Source organism: Neoarius graeffei, chromosome 26 (genome assembly GCF_027579695.1).
Source record: "Neoarius graeffei isolate fNeoGra1 chromosome 26, fNeoGra1.pri, whole genome shotgun sequence".
Lineage (NCBI taxonomy): Eukaryota > Metazoa > Chordata > Actinopteri > Siluriformes > Ariidae > Neoarius > Neoarius graeffei.
In genome coordinates this window covers 10,249,138-10,268,643 of record NC_083594.1, presented here as the reverse complement: position 1 = coordinate 10,268,643, position 19,506 = coordinate 10,249,138, and the positions used below count along the sequence as shown (strand labels likewise).

Sequence of the window (19,506 nt, the reverse complement as noted above, 5' to 3'; positions counted from 1 at the left end):
AGGACACTGTCTGTGAACACCTCCAGGTCCTGATGTTCAAAGACCCCCCAGTTGGTCCTCTCGAAGCAATCCTGCAGCTGCTGGGAGGCACCCTCTGGCCATGTGGCAACAGTCTTAGTGATAGCAGGAGCAGCTTTTCTGAGGGGGCATATGCGGGGATTAAAAGCAACGACAGGTGGTTGGACTGGCCCAGGTGTGGTAGTGGTCTGGCCCTGTAGCCCAATTTGATGTTAGGGTAAACCTTGTCCAGGGTGTTATCTCCCCTTGTAGCACACTTAACATGCTGGTGGAATTTTGGGAGTGTTGCCTTTAAGTCCGCATGATTAAAATCCCCTGCTATTATATTCACGGCGTCAGGATACGTGTTCTGCTTGTTGGTGATGTTTCCATGCAAAAGTCTGATAGCTGAGCTAGCATTAGCATCCGGTGGTATGTAAACAGCCGTTATCAAGACCACAGTGAACTCCCTTGGGAGATAAAAGGGCATTTAACAGTCAGATATTCTAACTCTGGAGAGCAGTGACTGTCTACAGTCACTGTGTTGGTACACCAGCTGTTGTTCACGTACACACAGAGCCCCCTCCTCTGCTCTTACCAGAGTCTGCTGTTCTGTCATGGCACTGTGTGGTGTAGCCTGCTAGCTCAATGGCAGAATCCGGAATGGATTGATGAAGCCAGGTCTCTGTGATAAGCAGAACGCACGAATCCTTCACGGTGTTGTTCGCTGCAGTCTGTAGCCTCAATTCATCCATTTTGTTCGCGAGGGATCTGGCATTCGTGACAAATAGGATGGGAAGCGGTGGTTTGAATGGCTGCCTCCGTAGCCTGACTAGCCCGCCAGCCCTGCAGCCTCGCTTTTGCCTCCTCTCTCTATGCCGCCTATGCCTCCTCCCTACTGGGATGGTAATCCATGGAGAGCCGGGGCTCCTCACTAACTCCACCAGAATCTTGTGTGTGTGGAGGAACTCTCTTGTTACGCATCATTCATAACAAAGTCCGATCTTGAGGAGATCATGCCGGCTGGAGATGTTATTCGCCCGACAGAACATACACAAAACAATAAACATCATGTACAAAAACAGCCATACATGGCACCGACCGCAAAGTAGAGGTCTGCGCGGGACAGAATTTTCAGTCCCGCTCCTGCCCGCGCCCGCATTGTGCAGTCCCGCTCCCGCAAAGAATTATGATTTTCAGTCCCGCTCCTGCCCGCACCTGCCATATTTTGTCCCGCTCCCGCCCGCAAATCCCGCATGATGCAGACGTTCGCGCTATTTCTCATGAAAGTTCTTGTCATTGGCTTGGGGAATTAAACATGCTGAGCTTAGCTGAGCTCTCCACTGACCGATCCTTCATTTATTTTAAGTTTATTGTTTAGACTCTGATATTCTGCTGACACATTCCAAGTTGAGCGCTGCATGCGCTCATGATCGACAGCTCTCGCTTTGATTGACAGCTCTCGCTTTGATTGACAGCTCTCGCTTTGCGCACTCACACTCCCACTTCCGAGTCTTTGGCGTTATGATTCCAACCGCGATTTCATTCTCCTCTCATATGAAGTGCTGCGCAACCACAACCAGCTCCTCAGATTATACACTGTCTATTTCTCGCTTTAAATTGAACAATCTGTGCGATACACAGTCCTTTTTAATACTAGTTAATACTTTTTAATATTTTTTAAATACTTTTTAATACTTAGGACTAATACTCTTGACTTTTTAATGGTAAATGTACCTCTTTTTAAAGCAGCACTTACTTCTGAAGCACTGTGAGCTTCACTAGAGGAGCTCTGCTCTTCTGCCATGATCGGAGATCTCAAACATGGAAGAGCGGAAAGGAATCGGAAACGTAAGCGAGATTAGACCACATCCGCAAATTTAGGCACCTTAAAATGTTTTTATTAATACCAAATAAAATATCCAGCACAAATTATATATGATAGACATAAATTAATAATTTATAAATTTTATTTTAAACACGTTTTTAGTTAGCGGGACTGCAGCTTATCACCTCTCCCGCCCGCGCCCGCAATGTGCACTCCCCCTCCCGCCCGCGCCCGCAATGAGCTTTCAAAATTTGTCCCGCGCCGCACTGCTTTGCGTCGGGTCCCGCGGGACTCCCACGGGAGTGCAGGGCTCTACCGCAAAGACACTGAGCTGCTGCAACTGTATGCCCCGCCATATCAAATGTTGAAACTGAGAAATGTTATTGTTTTTTGAAAAACATATGCTCATTTTGAATTTGATGTCAGCAACATGTTTCAGAAAAGTTGGGACAGGGGCATGTTTACCACTGTGTTGCATCACGTCTACTTTTAACAACACTCTGTAAATGTTTGGGAACTGAGGAGACCAATTGCTGTAGTTTTGAAAGAGAAATGTTGATTTGTATCTGTATAATTTGATTCATTGTGCTGCTGTCAAGGGATCAGCTGATTAGAGAACGACACAAAACAACAGGTGTACCGAGGGAGGTGTAGCTCATAAAGTGTCCACTGAGTGTATATTTTTAAAACAGAGTCTGTATTATGCATTATTTTTGCTTATTAACATTAACATGGCTATTTTATACAGACCATGAAGACCTGCAGGCCGTGCAGATGAACCCTTCTTTATAAATTCAAAGTGAAATTCATCAGGAAGACTCAGCTTCTTTCTTAACGAGTGTTTACTGTTTCTATAGTAACACACCCCTCTGTCTTCCTCCCCTGCTGAGACAATGGATCAGCTGTTACCGCTGTCCTCTACCTGAATAGATACGTGCCAGAATTTCTGTTGCATGAGGGCATGGTGAAGGTACATTATGCAGGAAAAGGACATAGCGTCTGATAAATGGAAGCAGCCGGGCTGGAGGATTGAGCAGAAATACTCCAATAAAGTGCTTGTAGGCAACTGGGCCGAGGAGAGACTCCAGGTATCACTTTACACCTGCTGTCTCGCATTATTTCAGTGACACAGAATGAACTGCGATGATGAAATGTTATGTAATAAAGTGCAATGGATATTATTGCGAATTCATCTTTCTAACCGTTCTAACCAGCATGCAGTATTGTTATGTTTAAATTGCACACTACTTAAACACTGAATTTAATTGACGATGAAAATAACATTTCATTTAACTTAACGCTGTTCTTCCTAGTAACAGAAAAGTAGATTTATAATGAAATGCAATACAGTCTCTTTCTCGAAAGGATGTTTGAAATGAGCAAAAAATGTCGATAAAATGCTACGAATGAGAAACATTCAATACATTTGTCTAGGTACATCATCTTGAATATCAGATGTATAGAAATTAGGACATACAGTACAGTGCAAAAGTCTTTGGCCTATGGTATGTAAAGAAATGCTGTAGACCAAGAATGGATTAAAAATAATGAAATTCAGGTCAAGTCAAGTTTATTTGTATAGCACTTTTAACAATAGACATTGTCGCAAAGCAGCTTTACAGAATTTTAATGACTTTAAACATGAGCTAATTTTATCCCTAATCTATCCCCAATGAGCAAGCCTGTGGCGACGGTGGCAAGGAAAAACTCCCTCAGACGACATGAGGAAGAAACCTCGAGAGGAACCAGACTCAAAAGGGAACCCATCCTCATTTGGGTGATAACAGACAACGTGATTAAAATATTTTTAACATGAAGTCTGTTTCGTTGATGTTATAAACTCTTCATTGATGGAAACTTGAGTGCAAAACTGTTCATGACAACTGCAGTCCTAAAGTTAGCAAGTCAACTGTAGTCCTGTAAGTGTCCAGAGCATCTTCCAAGTGTTACTTTCGACTGTCCGTATGGGGCCGTCCTCCACAGGAGCGATGTGATGAGACTCCGACCAGATGTAGGGCTTCAGGATGGATCAGGCAAGTCCGAGAAGCAGAAGAGGTCAGCATCTCGATTTCAAGATTGACATGTAACTCAGGGGGACAGACAGAGTGGTGGGGGGAAGAGAAAGAAAACACAGGTTGTTAGGTATGCCCAATGTCACCTGATGAGTAGGAACAGTATACATTTTGCGCTGAGTACAAGCAGGGACTCTGGCAAAACTAACTATGACAGCATAACTAAAAGGGGAGAGCCAGAATGTAACACAGGCATGATGGAGCCCCGGGACATAAAGCAGCCAGCCACTTCACCGTCAACAAACTCGAGTGAGCAAGCGAGTGGGGACTGACAGCATCCATACATCCCAGTTTACCAAAACAATCTATTGCCCCTTTTCCACCAAATCAGTTCCAGGGCTGGTTCGGGGCCAGTGCTTAGTTTGGAACCGGGTTTTCTGTTTCCACTGACAAAGAACTGGCTCTGGGGCCAGAAAAAACGGTTCCAGGCTAGTACCAACTCTCTACTGGGCCAGAGGAAAGAACCGCTTACGTCAGTGGGGGGGCGGAGTTGTTTAGACCAACAACAATAAAAAGACCGCGAAAGATCGCCATTTTTAAGCAACGAGAAGCAGCAGCTGTACAAACGTGAAGTCATCCATTATTATTATTATTGTTGTTGCTGCTGCTGCTTCTTCCATGTTGTTTTTGTTTCGATATTCACACCAAGGTTTATGCAAACGTAGCGACGTAACTGACGTATACAGCGACGTAATGACGTATACAATGACGTAACTGACGTATACAGCAACGTAATGATGTGGCTTCTCTTAGCACCGCAAGCTATGGAAAAGCAAACTGGTTCTCAGCTGGCTCGCAAGTTGAACGAGTTGTGAGCCAGCACCAGCACTGGCCCCGAACCAGCCCTGGAACTGATTTGGTGGAAAAGGGGTATTTGTCTGAGGACCCTCCAGATCTACACCTTTACCTCATAAACACTATTAATGAAAGGCTTGACTAAACAGATATGTTTTCAGCCTAGACTTAAACACTGAGACTGTGTCTGATTCCTGAACATTACTTGGAAGGCTGTTCCATAACTGTGGGGCTTTGTAAGAAAAGGCTCCGCCCCCTGATGTAGCCTTCACTATATGCGGTACCAACAAACAGCCTGCACCTTTTGATCTAAGTAGGCGTGGCGGGTCATAGAGGACCAGAAGTTCACTCAGGTACTGTGGTGCGAGACCATTCAGTGCTTTAAAGGTCAATAGTAGTATTTTATAATCAATACGAAATTTGATTGGGAGCCAGTGCAGTGTGGATAAGACAGGGGTGATGTGGGCATATTTTCTAGTTCTAGTAAAGACTCTTGCTGCTGCATTTTGAACTAACTGGAGCTTGTTTATGCACTTATTGGAACATCCAGACAGTAAGGCATTACAGTAATCCAACCTGGAGGTAACAAAAGCATGAACTAGTTTTTCTGCGTCATGTAGTGACATTACATTTCTTATCTTAGCAATATTTCTGAGATGAAAGAAAGCTATTCGGCTAATGTTATCGATATGAGTTTCAAATGAAAGACTGGAGTCAATAATCACCCTGAGGTTTTTTACTGCTGCACATGAAGAAACAGAAAGGCCATCCAGAGTTACTGTGGAATCAAAAAACTTACTTCTAGCTGCATGTGGTCCGAGTACAAGTACTTCAGTCTTGTCAGAGATTTTTCTCTGTAACGTTTAATTTTGTGCTAGAAAATGAAATGAAATGTTTCAACATTTAAAAAATACTTTAAACAGTAATCAGTGAGCCATAATAAATGAAACAAAGTCGATATTTGGTGTGAGACGACCCTTTGCTTTAAAAAAATAAATAAATAGTAGTCTCAGGTACGGCGGCACGATGGTGTAGTGGTTAGCGCTGTCGCCTCACAGCAAGAAGGTCCGGGTTCGAGCCCCGTGGCCGGCGAGGGCCTTTCTGTGCGGAGTTTGCATGTTCTCCCTGTGTCCGTGTGGGTTTCCTCCGGGTGCTCCGGTTTCCCCCACAGTCCAAAGACATGCAGGTTAGGTTAACTGGTGACTCTAAATTGACTGTAGGTGTGAATGGTTGTCTGTGTCTATGTGTCAGCCCTGTGATGACCTGGCGACTTGTCCAGGGTGTACCCCGCCTTTCGCCCGTAGTCAGCTGGGATAGGCTCCAGCTTGCCTGCGACCCTGTAGAAGGATAAAGCGGCTAGAGATGATGAGATGAGTCTCAGGTCCAGTGAGTGCAGTTTTATGCAGAAATGAGCTGTAGGTTTTACTGAGCATCTTCCAGAACCAGCCACAGTTCTTCTGGACGCTTTGACTGTCACACTCGCTTCTTCATTTTGCACCGAAACCCAGCAGCCTTCATTACCGGTATGTTTTCTTTTTTAATCTGAAAAGGACTCTGTTATGGAATATGCTGCTCAGATACAAACATAATTTTTTCCTGTTCCATTTAATTTTGTGCTAGAAAATGAACGAATGTTTGGAACTCTATAATGTGTTTGTACTGACTCGATAATGTAGAAGTCATAAAATAGAAATCTACAAGAAAGTTTGGATGAAAAAAAAAAAGGGGGCCAAAGACTTTTGCACAGTACTGTACACCGACTAGCCATAACATTACCACTGACATGTGAAGTGAATAACACTGATTATCTCATTACAGTGGCATGTGTCAAGATATGGGATATACTGTATTAAGCAGCAAGAGAACAGTCCGTTCTTGAAGTCGATGTGTTGGAAGCAGGAAAAATGGGCAAGAGTAAGGATCTGATACCCCTTTTCCACCAAATCAGTTCCAGGGCTGGTTCGGAGCCAGTGCTTAGTTTGGAACCGGGTTTTCTGTTTCCACTGACAAAAAACTGGCTCTGGGCCAGAAAAACTGGTTCTAGGGTAGCACCAGCTCTTTGCTGGGCTAGAGGAAAGAACTGCTTATGTCAGCGGGGGGGCGGAGTTGTTAAGACCAACAACAATAGCAAGAACACGAGAGGGCGCCATTTGTAAATAAGCGACGAGATATCATGGATGCAGTAAAGCAGCAGTCATCCATTATTGTTGTTGTTGTTGCTGCTTCTTCTTCTTCTTCTCCATGTTGTTGTTGCTTCGATGTTTGCGCCAAGGTTTATGCAAACGCAGCGACATAACTGACGTATACAGTGACGTAATGACCTGGCTCCCCTTAGCACCCCGAGCTATGGAAAAGCAAACTGGTTCTCAGCTGGTTTGCAAGTTGAACGAGTTGTGAACCAGCACCAGCACTGGCCCCGAACCAGCCCTGGAACTGATTTGGTGGAAAAGTGGTATGAGTGACTTTGACAAGGGCCAAATTGTCATGGCGAGATGACTGGGTCTGAGCATCTCCAAAATGGCACATCCTGTGGGGTGTTCCCAGTATGCAGGGGTTAGTTCCTACCAAAAGTGGTCGAAGGAAGGACAACCAGTGAACCAGCACTAGGGTCATGGGTGTCGAAGGCTCACTGATTCGCATGGGGCACGAAGGCTAGCCCATATGGTCCAATCCCACAGAAGAGCTCCTGTAGCACAAACTGCTAAAAACGTTAATGCTGACACCTTTGTGTTTTAACCAGCATTAAATTTTTCAGCAGTTTGTGTAAAGTAGCTCTTCTGTGGGATTCACTGCTACTGAACCATGCTACCGTAGAAGGACTGAGTCCACCTCACTCAGACACTTGGCAGTTTCTTAAAAATTAAGAATTAAATGCTGCTTTTGGGTCAGAAAACAAAACAATTCCTTGTTGCATTACATTTTACTTTCATCAGTGTGTTGCTGTAGTGCTACACTGAAATGCACTCACTGTCCAATCACAGCCCTAAGATATATATATATACAGGGTGTCTCAGAAAAATGTACTCACACTTTAACTGTCCCTAACATGCTGCCTTTTTTGTGTTGCAGGTGTAATTAATTAATCACAGCATGGCAGGAAATTATCGCATCAAACCAAGAACAACTGATGCATTGAAATTGGAAATTGAAAGACAATGTCGCGATATTCCTAATGACCTGTTTCGTGACGTTTGCGAATCCCTTGGTGCGCGTTATCAGCGTTGTCTGGACAATAATGGTCATCAATTTGAACATTTGCGAACATGATTCTTCAATTACATTTGTCTTCTGTATTCGAAGCTATTCCATTTCACTGTATGTTCATAAATAAAGGTTTTCTCGTCATTCAAAGTGTGAGTACATTTTTTGAGACACCCTATATATATATAATTTGACATCCAACGCATATAAACAATCAATAAGCTAACTAGTGACACTATTCCAGCTTTTAGTTTGCTATATTTAACAGTTATTCCACAAAATCAAGTCATACATGAGCTGACAGCCGATGAAGTGCGTAGCACCGAGTTGTACAATGAGATTGAGTGGAATAACTGTTTTATTCTATCCACATTCACTGGATTTTGAGAAACGGAGCATTTTTATTGTTATTTTTTGCAAATTTGATAAATAAAAACTTTACACAAAACGTCCGACAAAATCATTTCTGCTTGGAATGTAAACAAACTGGTGAAATGACAGTAGCAATTTGTGAAAAATGCGATAATAATAATAATTCTTGAAAAATAAAAAAAGATACGTTCTTACCATCAAATACTTTTTATTTCATATTTTGTTCTTTTTTTGTATTTTTTGGGTTTTGTTTTCAAGTAGAGGTTTTTTTTTCCTTCCTCGGTTGGTTCAGTAACACGCGCCACCATTTTGTTTTTCTCTACTCACGGTATATGAGCTGATATCCTAGTAGCGAAGTAACCAATCAGAGCATGTGATTGCTCATATCAAGGGAATGTGGATAGAATAATATACTGTATATTTCTGAATCAGGAACACAACTGGGCGGAGGCTTTGTTGTTTAATGGCTCATAAAATGTTGCTTTTGCAAGAACTTAACAAGTTTAATGAACAAAACTCTGACATGTCTTGAACCTGACTGTTATTCTGTCCAAGCATTTTGTTCCTGCAAAATACAGCACATTATTCATCTATTCCTAATGTTCTCACTTCCACTTAAAAACACATAAAAATGGTGATTAAAAAACTTGTATGTCCTTCAAAAAACATCAATAAGGTTATTCTGAATTTCCCAGCAATTATTTTGTGGCTTTGTTTTTATTCAAGAAGAAATCACCCCGTTTGTTTCATGTGCACATTTATTTATGCTTCGTCACAATCCCCGAACGCCTGCTGTTCTTGCAAACAGTTGGTCTCCAAACTGTGAACATTCACACTGTGATTCAAAGGCAAAATTTCCTTCAGCAAGACCCGAGATCTTTGCAAAAGCGATTAAAGGGGTGCGATTAAGCTGACTCAGCACAGCTGAGGTGTTTAAATAGCAGACAAATAGCACTGCCCTGGCTGCCTGTTCACACAGGTCTGAGAGAAAGATGTGCTGGAAAAGCGTCAGCGATTGATATTGCTGCTGATCGTGCAGTTCGATTGCCAAGTGCTGCTGTTGGGCCTTTTTTTTTTTAAATGACATTTACACTTGGCTATTTTTTGGCAAATTTACTGTATGCCTTCTCTCTCTCTCTCTCTCTCTCTCTCTCTCTGTTTGCATATGTACTGGATATAGTGTATATATACTGTACACACTCACTGGCCACTTTATGAGGTACACCTCCCAAGGTACACCTGCTGTGTGATGCAGTTCCCTAATCCACCGATCCCTTCACAGCAGCACAATGCATCAAATCGTGCAGATACAAATCAAGAGCTTCAGTTACTGTTTACAGTGTTCAAACATCAGAATGGGAAAATTTTTGATCTCAATGTGTGACTTTCTTTCGCTATAGCATGGGTGTTGGTTTGAGTATTTCAGAAACTGCTGATCTCCTGGGGTTTTCACACACAACAGTCTCGAGAGTTTACAAAGAATGGTGCGAAAAACAAAAAACACTGAGTGACTGACAGTTCTGTGGGTGGAAACAAACGCCTTGCTGATAAGAGAGGGTCAGAGGAAACTGGCCAGATTGAGCAGTTTGAGCTGCCAGGAAGGATATAGTAACTCATATAATCACTCTTTACAACCGTGGTGAGCAGAAAAGCATCTCAGCATGCAACAGCAGAAAGAAGACCACACTGGGTTTCGCTCCTGCAGCCAAGAACATGAATCTTAGAATCAAGAACAAGTTCCTATTAAAGTGGCCAGTAAGCAGTGAGTGTATATATATATATATATATATATATATGTGTGTGTGTGTGTGTGTGTGTGTGTTTGTGTGTGTGTGTGTGTGTGAGACAGTTCTCTCAGGAGCGTAAGACAGCAAACAGCAGCAATCGGCTGGACTTCAAGCCTCACACGGATCACAGGCCAGATGTGATTGTGAGACAAACAGCGCTGCGTAGATCTGAGGTTTGAGTCACGTGATAAAAATGTACATGATCATGTTATTAAAAATACACACAAGCACAATGCTTCATCTTTGCTCATAATCCCGCATTCATGTTATATCTCATCTCATTATCTCATTATCTCTAGCCGCTTTATCCTGTTCTACAGGGTCGCAGGCAAGCTGGAGTCTATCCCAGCTGACTACGGGCGAAAGGCGGGGTACACCCTGGACAAGTCGCCAGGTCATCACAGGGCTGACACATAGACACACAACCATTCACACTCACATTCACACCTACGGTCAATTTAGAGTCACCAGTTAACCTAACCTGCATGTCTTTGGACTGTGGGGGAAACCGGAGCACCCGGAGGAAACCCACGCAGACACGGGGAGAACATGCAAACTCCGCACAGAAAGGCCCTCGCCGGCCACGGGGCTCGAACCCGGACCTTCTTGCTGTGAGGCGACAGTGCTAACCACTACACCACCGTGCCACCTCATGTTATATCATTTGGGAGAATTTGTGAGGATGGGAAACCATCCCATTATTCTCACTTGAAAGTGTTCATACCAGTAGCATATTGCTGTGGAGTGCTGTAGTTAAGACCATCTAAATCAAGACCAAGTCAAAGTGTATCGAGACCAAGACTTTTAGGGGTTGAGATCAAGTCAAGACCTTGACCAAGTCATGACCAGCACCAGACCAGTGTGTGTGAATAGGGGTGGGGGAGGGGTGATGGCCGTTAACAGGAAGCAAAATTTCAAATTAGCGCTGAGTCACGCGATTGGTCGCATTTGAAGCAGGAAATTTTACATCAGTCATAGTAACGATGTTAAGAAAAAAATCAGACAATGCACAGGCAATTTAGTGAAATCTCTCCAGTTGTGAGCTTGACTGGTCTTGAAATAAAATCCCGAGTCCTCGATGTCTGACACCGAGACAAGACCGAGTAAATGTGGTCGATTCCAAGATGAGACCAAAATCTTCAAACAGTGGTCTTGAGACCGGTCTCGAGTACTACAACACTATAGCTCATCTATAATGGAACTCTGGCAGGTTGTGAGATTTCAGTTGAAACCAGAATTTATTTCCTTGGCTTGAGAGAAATCGCGGTTGAAATCTCTCAAAATCTCAGACATTTTCCCCAGCAAGGAAGTGCTATTTATTAACTATTTAACAGTTATTCCACAAAATCAAGTTATACATGAGATTGAATGGAATAATTGTTTTATTCGATCCACATTCAATGGATTTTGAGAAACGGAGCATTTTTATTTTTATTTTTTTGCAAATTCGATAAATGAAAACTTTATCCAAAACGTCCACCAAAATAATTTCTGCTTAGAATGTAAACAAACCGGCGAAATGACAGGAGCAATTTGTGAAAAATGCTATATTAATAATTCTTGAAAAATAAAAAAGATATGCTCTTACCATTAGATACTTTCATTCCATATTTTGTTGCCTTTTTTTGTATTTTTGGCGGTTTTGTTTTCGAGTAGAGTTTTTATTTCGTCCTCGTCTGCTTCAGCAACACGCGCCGCCATTTTGTTTTTCTCTACTCACGGTGTATGTGCTGATAGCCTCGTAGTAGAGTAGCCAATCAGAGCATGCGATTGCTCATATCCAGTGAATGTGGATAAAATAATTATGGTTATTCCCATATGACATAAAAGCAGCACAAAACTGACATTATGTTATGTTATGTTAGCATTACTAGTGAACGACATCATACTGTATGTCATGTTATAACATTTGGCTACTTGTCACATGCTTTGAAAACGTTATGGAAAAAACACAACCATCAAATTCTTTCCATATCAGAAAATCAAATAACAAATGTTCAAATCCCTTTATGATGCAGCTCCATGATTATGATTAGCAGGAACATGTCGTGTTAGAAATCCTCTTCTAAAATATTGTGGATGAAAAGTATCAGCAGGTGTCGTTAAGTTGACTGATGGGAAGTCAGTTGTCATACAGTGTTATAACAGGTATCATAAAATGTCAAAAGATGCCATGAAACTAGAAAATCTTTCAACACATTTACAACTTTACAGCTCATTACATCTGTTTTATGTCTGCTGACATGTTTATGACATGGCTATGTCACCCTAATGCAGTTTTTAACTTTTTAATGTCATGACATGATCTGTATGTCTATGTGGCTTCAAATAAATCAAATTCCTAATTTGCTTGGATCATCATGTCCAGGGTCTTCCCACCAGACTCTTCTTCTCCCATCATAACACTCCAACCTCACATTACCTGGTCACTCTCTATGACGAGTCTTATGGGCGACATAACTCTTCTGGTCTTCCCAAGCTCCGCAGTTGGCACACTGATAAGATGGCTTGGGTTCCTGAGAAGTCTGACCATCCTCTTCATGGTATTCACCATTATATTCTGTTCACAACTTACCACCATGGATATGACTTTATAGCCAGTTATATCCAGTTTATAAGCAATATCATAATGATCATGTCAATAATTAACACTCATATTTCAATTCAATTCAATTCAACTTTATTCACACGCAATATATAATGTGAGAAATATAATTTACTAAAAAGCTTAATGCTATTATACAACCCTGATTCCAAAAAAGTTGGGACAAAGTACAAATTGTAAATAAAAACGGAATGCAATAATTTACAAATCTCAAAAACTGATATTGTATTCACAATAGAACATAGACAACATATCAAATGTCGAAAGTGAGACATTTTGAAATTTCATGCCAAATATTGGCTCATTTGAAATTTCATGACAGCAACACATCTCAAAAAAGTTGGGACAGGGGCAATAAGAGGCTGGAAAAGTTAAAGGTACAAAAAAGGAACAGCTGGAGGACCAAATTGCAACTCATTAGGTCAATTGGCAATAGGTCATTAACATGACTGGGTATAAAAAGAGCATCTTGGAATGGCAGCGGCTCTCAGAAGTAAAGATGGGAAGAGGATCACCAATCCCCCTAATTCTGCGCCGACAAATAGTGGAGCAATATCAGAAAGGAGTTCGACAGTGTAAAATTGCAAAGAGTTTGAACACATCATCATCTACAGTGCATAATATCATCAAAAGATTCAGAGAATCTGGAAGAATCTCTGTGCGTAACGGTCAAGGCCGGAAAACCATACTGAGTGCCCGTGATCTTCGGGCCCTTAGACGGCACTGCATCACATACAGGCATGCTTCTGGATTGGAAATCACAAAATGGGCTCAGGAATATTTCCAGAGAACATTATCTGTGAACACAATTCACCGTGCCATCCGCCGTTGCCAGCTAAAACTCTATAGTTCAAAGAAGAAGCCGTATCTAAACATGATCCAGAAGCGCAGACGTCTTCTCTGGGCCAAGGCTCATTTAAAATGGACTGTGGCAAAGTGGAAAACTGTTCTGTGGTCAGACGAATCAAAATTTGAAGTTCTTTATGGAAATCAAGGACGCCGTGTCATTCGGACTAAAGAGGAGAAGGACGACCCAAGTTGTTATCAGCGCTCAGTTCAGAAGCCTGCATCTCTGATGGTATGGGGTTGCATTAGTGCGTGTGGCATGGGCAGCTTACACATCTGGAAAGACACCATCAATGCTGAAAGGTATATCCAGGTTCTAGAGCAACATATGCTCCCATCCAGATGACGTCTCTTTCAGGAAAGACCTTGCATTTTCCAACATGACAATGCCAAACCACATACTGCATCAATTACAGCATCATGGCTGCGTAGAAGAAGGGTCCGGGTACTGAACTGGCCAGCCTGCAGTCCAGATCTTTCACCCATAGAAAACATTGGCGCATCATAAAACGGAAGATACGACAAAAAGACCTAAGACAGTTGAGCAACTAGAATCCTACATTAGATAAGAATGGGTTAACATTCCTATCCCTAAACTTGAGCAACTTGTCTCCTCAGTCCCCAGACGTTTACAGACTGTTGTAAAGAGAAAAGGGGATGTCTCACAGTGGTAAACATGGCCTTGTCCCAACTTTTTTGAGATGTGTTGTTGTCATGAAATTTAAAATCACCTAATTTTTCTCTTTAAATGATACATTTTCTCAGTTTAAACATTTGATATGTCATCTATGCTCTATTCTGAATAAAATATGGAATTTTGAAACTTCCACATCATTGCATTCCGTTTTTATTTACAATTTGTACTTTGTCCCAACTTTTTTTGGAATCGGGGTTGTATATAATCGAAAAAGAATTTACAAACAATAGTTACGACAATTATTAATGTAAAGTGTGTGTGGCTGTTGAAATAGTAGAAACTTTCGTGTCAACAGCCACCCATGTTATATGACAATTTTTTTTTTGTTAGAACAAGAGAACCATACACACACACATTCTATAATTGCGGGTACAGTTCAAGTGTTGACTTTGTCAGTCATCGTCAACTCTGTTATCAATAACCTGGGCAATCCGTTAGCAGAATCTCTAATAACAGGGTTGACATTTCCCACCATTTTGTGTCTTAACGCCACATGCTAACCTCAAACTAGCTACCCCGTGGCATGCATAAAAACAGAGTTTTATGGATTTTAATCACATTATTGTTTTTAAAAAATGAATGAGAGATTCACTCCAATATCACAATAACAGATTTGACAAATAACTAATTGACTGTTGGTGTGTCCTCAACATTTTGCTCAAATGAATGAGAGAAGAAACATAACGTACCTCGCTGCCTTTCTGAAGTTTCCCGCCGGAGGAAGTGGCGTCTCTCGGTGCAGGTGTCATGCGTATTATTAAGTCTTTGTGGATTTTATGTGGTTTTACAACAGAGTTAACAGAGTTGACAAGAACATTGGGACATATATATTGACTGAAATTTCACATAATACAGAAAATAGATTTTCTATGCAACTGATTTTATAACAGTTAATAGAATAAGCTCCAAAAACCAGACTGTTAGACTGAATCACTTCATGTTTATTCGAGTTGAATGTATGAATCAGGAGTCGAAGACAGCCAATAATGTGGGGGGAGGGGTGGGAGTTATTTAATTAATGTTTTTTGGATAAATTGGGTCGAAAATGGAGATCAAGCATTGCTATTGGTGAAAGTTTGTCATAATTTGCATTATTATTCAAAACTGATTCAATAAAGATTTCTTTTGGGGAAAATAACAAAAGGTTTATCTCAGAGACGTGAAATGTACCCCGAATTCTCGAATGACCCATATAATATATATTAAAAGTAGATAAAGCTTTCTCGCGTGATTTGGAATAAGGAAATGCATCATGTGACACATTAATTTCTTTTTCAGTGGTCTGATATATTCCTGTATTAATATTTACTCCACTTGCCATTTCTACTTGACTTGATAAAGGTCCGATTATTTCACAAGTACACTACTGTTCAAAAGTTTGGGGTCACTTTGAAATGTCCTTATTTTTGAAAGAAAAGCACTGTTCTTTTTAATGAAGCTCACTTTAAACTAATCAGAAATCCACTCTATACATTGCTAATGTGGTAAATGACTATTCTAGCTGCAAATGTCTGGTTTTTGGTGCAATATCTCCATAGGTGTATAGAGGCCCATTTCCAGCAACTATCACTCCAGTGTTCTAATTAGTGTTGCACCGATACCGATACCAGTATCGGGCGGGGCCCCGATCTGGCACTAAAATGGTGGTATCGGTATTGGCGAGTAGCAAGAAATAGGGCGCCGATACCATTTACCGATGCTAGTATGACACTTGAACGCAGCCTTCTCTCTCCCGACACTCACTACACTCTGTGTTGTGTGATCACACGTGATCACTGTGCATGCCTGCCAAGCACGCCAAGCAGCTATTGCTATTGACCTGCTCCAGACCAATGAGAGCGGGCCAATAGCCGCTCTTAACCAATACAGGGGCAGCTTTTTCATGCGGAGGAAAAACAAACCACGAGAAGAAAATGTCGGCGGTCTGGATATATTTCAGCATAGAAACTCCGGCGAGTACAATGGCTACATGCAAGATTTGCGGCCTGAAAGTTTCGAGAGGTGGAGTTAAATCGGCCAGTTTCAATACCTCGAACCTGATAAAACATTTGAAGACGAAACATGTGAACGAACACAAAGAGTTTCTACTGGATTCACTTTGTATTAGTCTTTTTCCTGTTTCACAAAGGTAAGCAGCAGCCTGACAAAGCCATGATAGCAATGATTTTACATGCAAATATGCAGCTCTTCATATATATATATACAGTCGGAGGAAAATGTTTGTACACCCTTTGGAATTTTTTACATTTCTGCCTAAATTGGTCATAAAACATCGCCTGAACTCTCCAGCAATCTTAAGAATGAACAAACAGTGTCTGCTTGAACTAAAACCACTCAAACAATTACATGTTATCATATTTTTATTGGCCATAAGATGGAAATATTGACAGGATAGGGAGGCATAAGTAAGTACACCCTTAGCTAAGGCTCATCCAAGAGCTAATTAGACTAATTAGATGATTAAACAATTTGACTCAGGTGTGAGCCAACCTGATGTCCAATCACTGAGGTGTGTCGTAAGCTACCCACCCCACTGGAAAACCAGTTAAAAGGTGTGTTTTGATGAGAGGCATGTTCTGTGCATCATGCCTCGCTCAAAGGAGCTGTCTGAAGACTTAAGACACAAAATAATTGATTTGTATAAAGCTAAAAAGGGTTACAAAACCATCTCTAAGACCCTTGGTGTTCATGTGTCTACAATTAGAAAAATTGTGTATAAATGGAGACAATTTGGAACGGTTGTTACTCTGCCAAGGAGTGGCCGCCCTGCAAAGATCACTCCAAAGGCACTGCGAGTCATCATCAATGAGGTAAAAAAGAATCCAAGAGTGTCCGCTGAAGACTTGAGGAAATCACTGAAACATGCAGACATCTCTGTGGACACATCTACTATAAGAAAGACACTGAACAAGAATGGGATTCATGGGAGAAGGCCACGGAGGAAGCCATTGCTGTCCAGAAAGAACATTTCTGCTCGTTTGGAGTTCGCGAAAAGCATTTGGATGCTCCTCAGCGCCACTGGAAAAATATATTGTGGTCTGATGAAACCAAAGTTGAATTGTTTGGGGGGAACACACCACATCATGTGTGGAGGAAAGTCGGTACAGCACACCATCAGCAAAACCTCATCCCCACCGTCAAGTATGGCGGCGGTAGCATCATGGTGTGGGGGTGCTTTGCTGCCTCTGGGCCTGGACAACTGGCTATAATCAATGGGAAAATGAATTCTCAAGTATATCAAGATATTTTGCAGAAAAACCTGAGGCAATCTGTCAAAAAGTTGAAACTCAAGAGAGGATGGGTCCTGCAACAGGACAATGACCCTAAACACAGAAGCAGGTTGACATTAGAATGGTTTCAGAAGAACAAAATTCACGTTCTGGAATGGCCCAGTCAAAGCCCTGACCTCAATCCAATCGAGATGTTGTGGCATGACCTCAAGAAAGCCATCCATTCCAGGCATCCCAGGAATCTTGCTGAATTGCAACAGTTTTGCAAAGAGGAATGGTGCAAGATTTCTCCTGATCGTTGTGCCCGTCTAGTCTGCAACTACAGGAAACGTCTGGTTGAAGTTATTGCAGCCAGAGGAGGGTCAACCAGCTACTAAATCAAAGGGTGTACTTACTTATGCCTCCCTATCCTGTGAATAATTCCATCTTATGGTCAATAAAAATATGATAAAACGCAAATATTTGGGTGGTTTTAGTTCAAGCAGACACTGTTTGTTCATTCTTAAGATTGCTGGAGAGTTCAGATGATGTTTTATGACCAATTTAGGCAGAAATGTAAAAAATTCCAAAGGGTGTACAAACATTTTCCTCCGACTGTATATATACACATTTCAAACGGAGTGGTATCGGTATGGTATCGGTATCGGCCGGTACTGCACAGCCAGGTATAGGTATCGGTATCGGGGCCAAAAAAATGGTATCGGTGCAACACTAGTTCTAATGGTACAATGTGTTTGCTCATTGCCTCAGAAGGCTAATGGATGATTAGAAAACCCTTGTACAATCATGTTAGCACAGCTGAAAACAGTTGAGCTCTTTAGAGAAGCTATAAAACTGACCTTCCTTTGAGCAGATTGAGTTTCTGGAGCATCACATTTGTGGGGTCGATTAAATGCTCAAAATGGCCAGAAAATGTCTTGACTATATTTTCTATTCATTTTACAACTTATGGTGGTAAATAAAAGTGTGACTTTTCATGGAAAACACAAAATTGTCTGGGTGACCCCAAACTTTTGAATGGTAGTGTACATCTTTGGGTCTTTGCATGCACCAGTAGTCAGTTCGTGTTCCTTAATACGTCTTCGACAACATTATTTACTGACTCCTTAGTCCTTTGGGCAAGTCATGGCCCAATGGTTAGAGAAGCAGCTTTAGGGCCAAAAGGTCACCTGTTCGATTCCCTGGACCAGCAGGAATGGCTAAAGTGCCCTTGAGCAAGGCATCTAACCTCCAACCGCTCCCCAGGCTGCTCTGGATGTGTTGTACCTCACTCTAGATAAGATCGTCTGTTAAATGTTGTTAATGTAATTTGCTACTTTTTAATTTTTTTTGTAAAGTCGTGCAACTTGTTGTGTTGTCGCTCGCTTTGCATTGCATTTTCAGTGTTCTGTCACAAGTAGCAGTGGTTAAAAGTTCTGCTCCAAATCTGTCAGCGAGCTAATTAATGATTGCAGTACGTAACAGCTGAGTCCTGAGTCCTGCTCTCCTCCTTCCTTTTCCTTCTCCCACACACACACACACACACACACACACACACACACACACACACACACACACACACACACACATATTCCCAGGCCCTCCGACCAACTACGGTCTGACAGAGCTTTGGCGAGCGCAGCTGGAGAAGCAGCAGGCAGGGTCACACATGCTCAGTATGTACAGAGCGGCGTATCCAGTGCACCCTGCAGATGCATTCTGTCAGCCTCGGCATGCCAGAGTGCCACGCCTGACCTCCATCAGGAAGAGCAACTTGGAAATAAACCACATGCCAGGAAATGCTGCAAGACCAATGTCACCCTCGTCCTGTGACTAACCCTTGCCTTGATTGTATGCACTGGTTGGAAAAATGCACATATGTCATATTAAATATCCTGAACAGCATTTATATACATCTTAATAAAGAAAACTATATTGAAAATGTTGTCCATGCTATGATTTAACAGATTTACCTTTCCTGATTTATGCAATTTTGAGAATAAGACAATACACCCAACTTGTCTTGTTACCAAGTCCTCTATTCTGAAGATTCTCCCATAATGGAAGAAAAAAAAAAGTGCTGACACTGGAGACTCA

The 19,506-nt window shown here is 41.8% G+C and overlaps 1 protein-coding gene across 1 annotated transcript; it reads left to right on the top strand.

Annotated features, from left to right (window-relative positions):
- The first annotated feature begins 2,802 nt into the window (after positions 1 to 2,802).
- Positions 2,803 to 19,246, top strand: cfap107 (cilia and flagella associated protein 107). The gene is made up of 4 exons (XM_060909759.1): positions 2,803 to 2,913; positions 10,115 to 10,225; positions 12,421 to 12,595; positions 19,008 to 19,246. Exons 1-4 carry the CDS (start codon positions 2,803 to 2,805, stop codon positions 19,244 to 19,246), a joined length of 636 nt encoding a protein of 211 aa, XP_060765742.1.
- Positions 19,247 to 19,506: the final 260 nt, after the last annotated feature.

Excerpts from the sequence above, each read along its gene's own strand:
- cfap107 (XM_060909759.1), top strand. The coding sequence starts at position 2,803 with ATGCAGGAAAAGGACATAGCGTCTGATAAATGGAAGCAGCCGGGCTGG. Across the intron at positions 2,914-10,114 it reads GGGCCGAGGAGAGACTCCAG|TTCTCTCAGGAGCGTAAGAC; the intron begins GTATCACTTTAC and ends TGTGTGAGACAG. Across the intron at positions 10,226-12,420 it reads CAGCGCTGCGTAGATCTGAG|GGTCTTCCCACCAGACTCTT; the intron begins GTTTGAGTCACG and ends CATCATGTCCAG.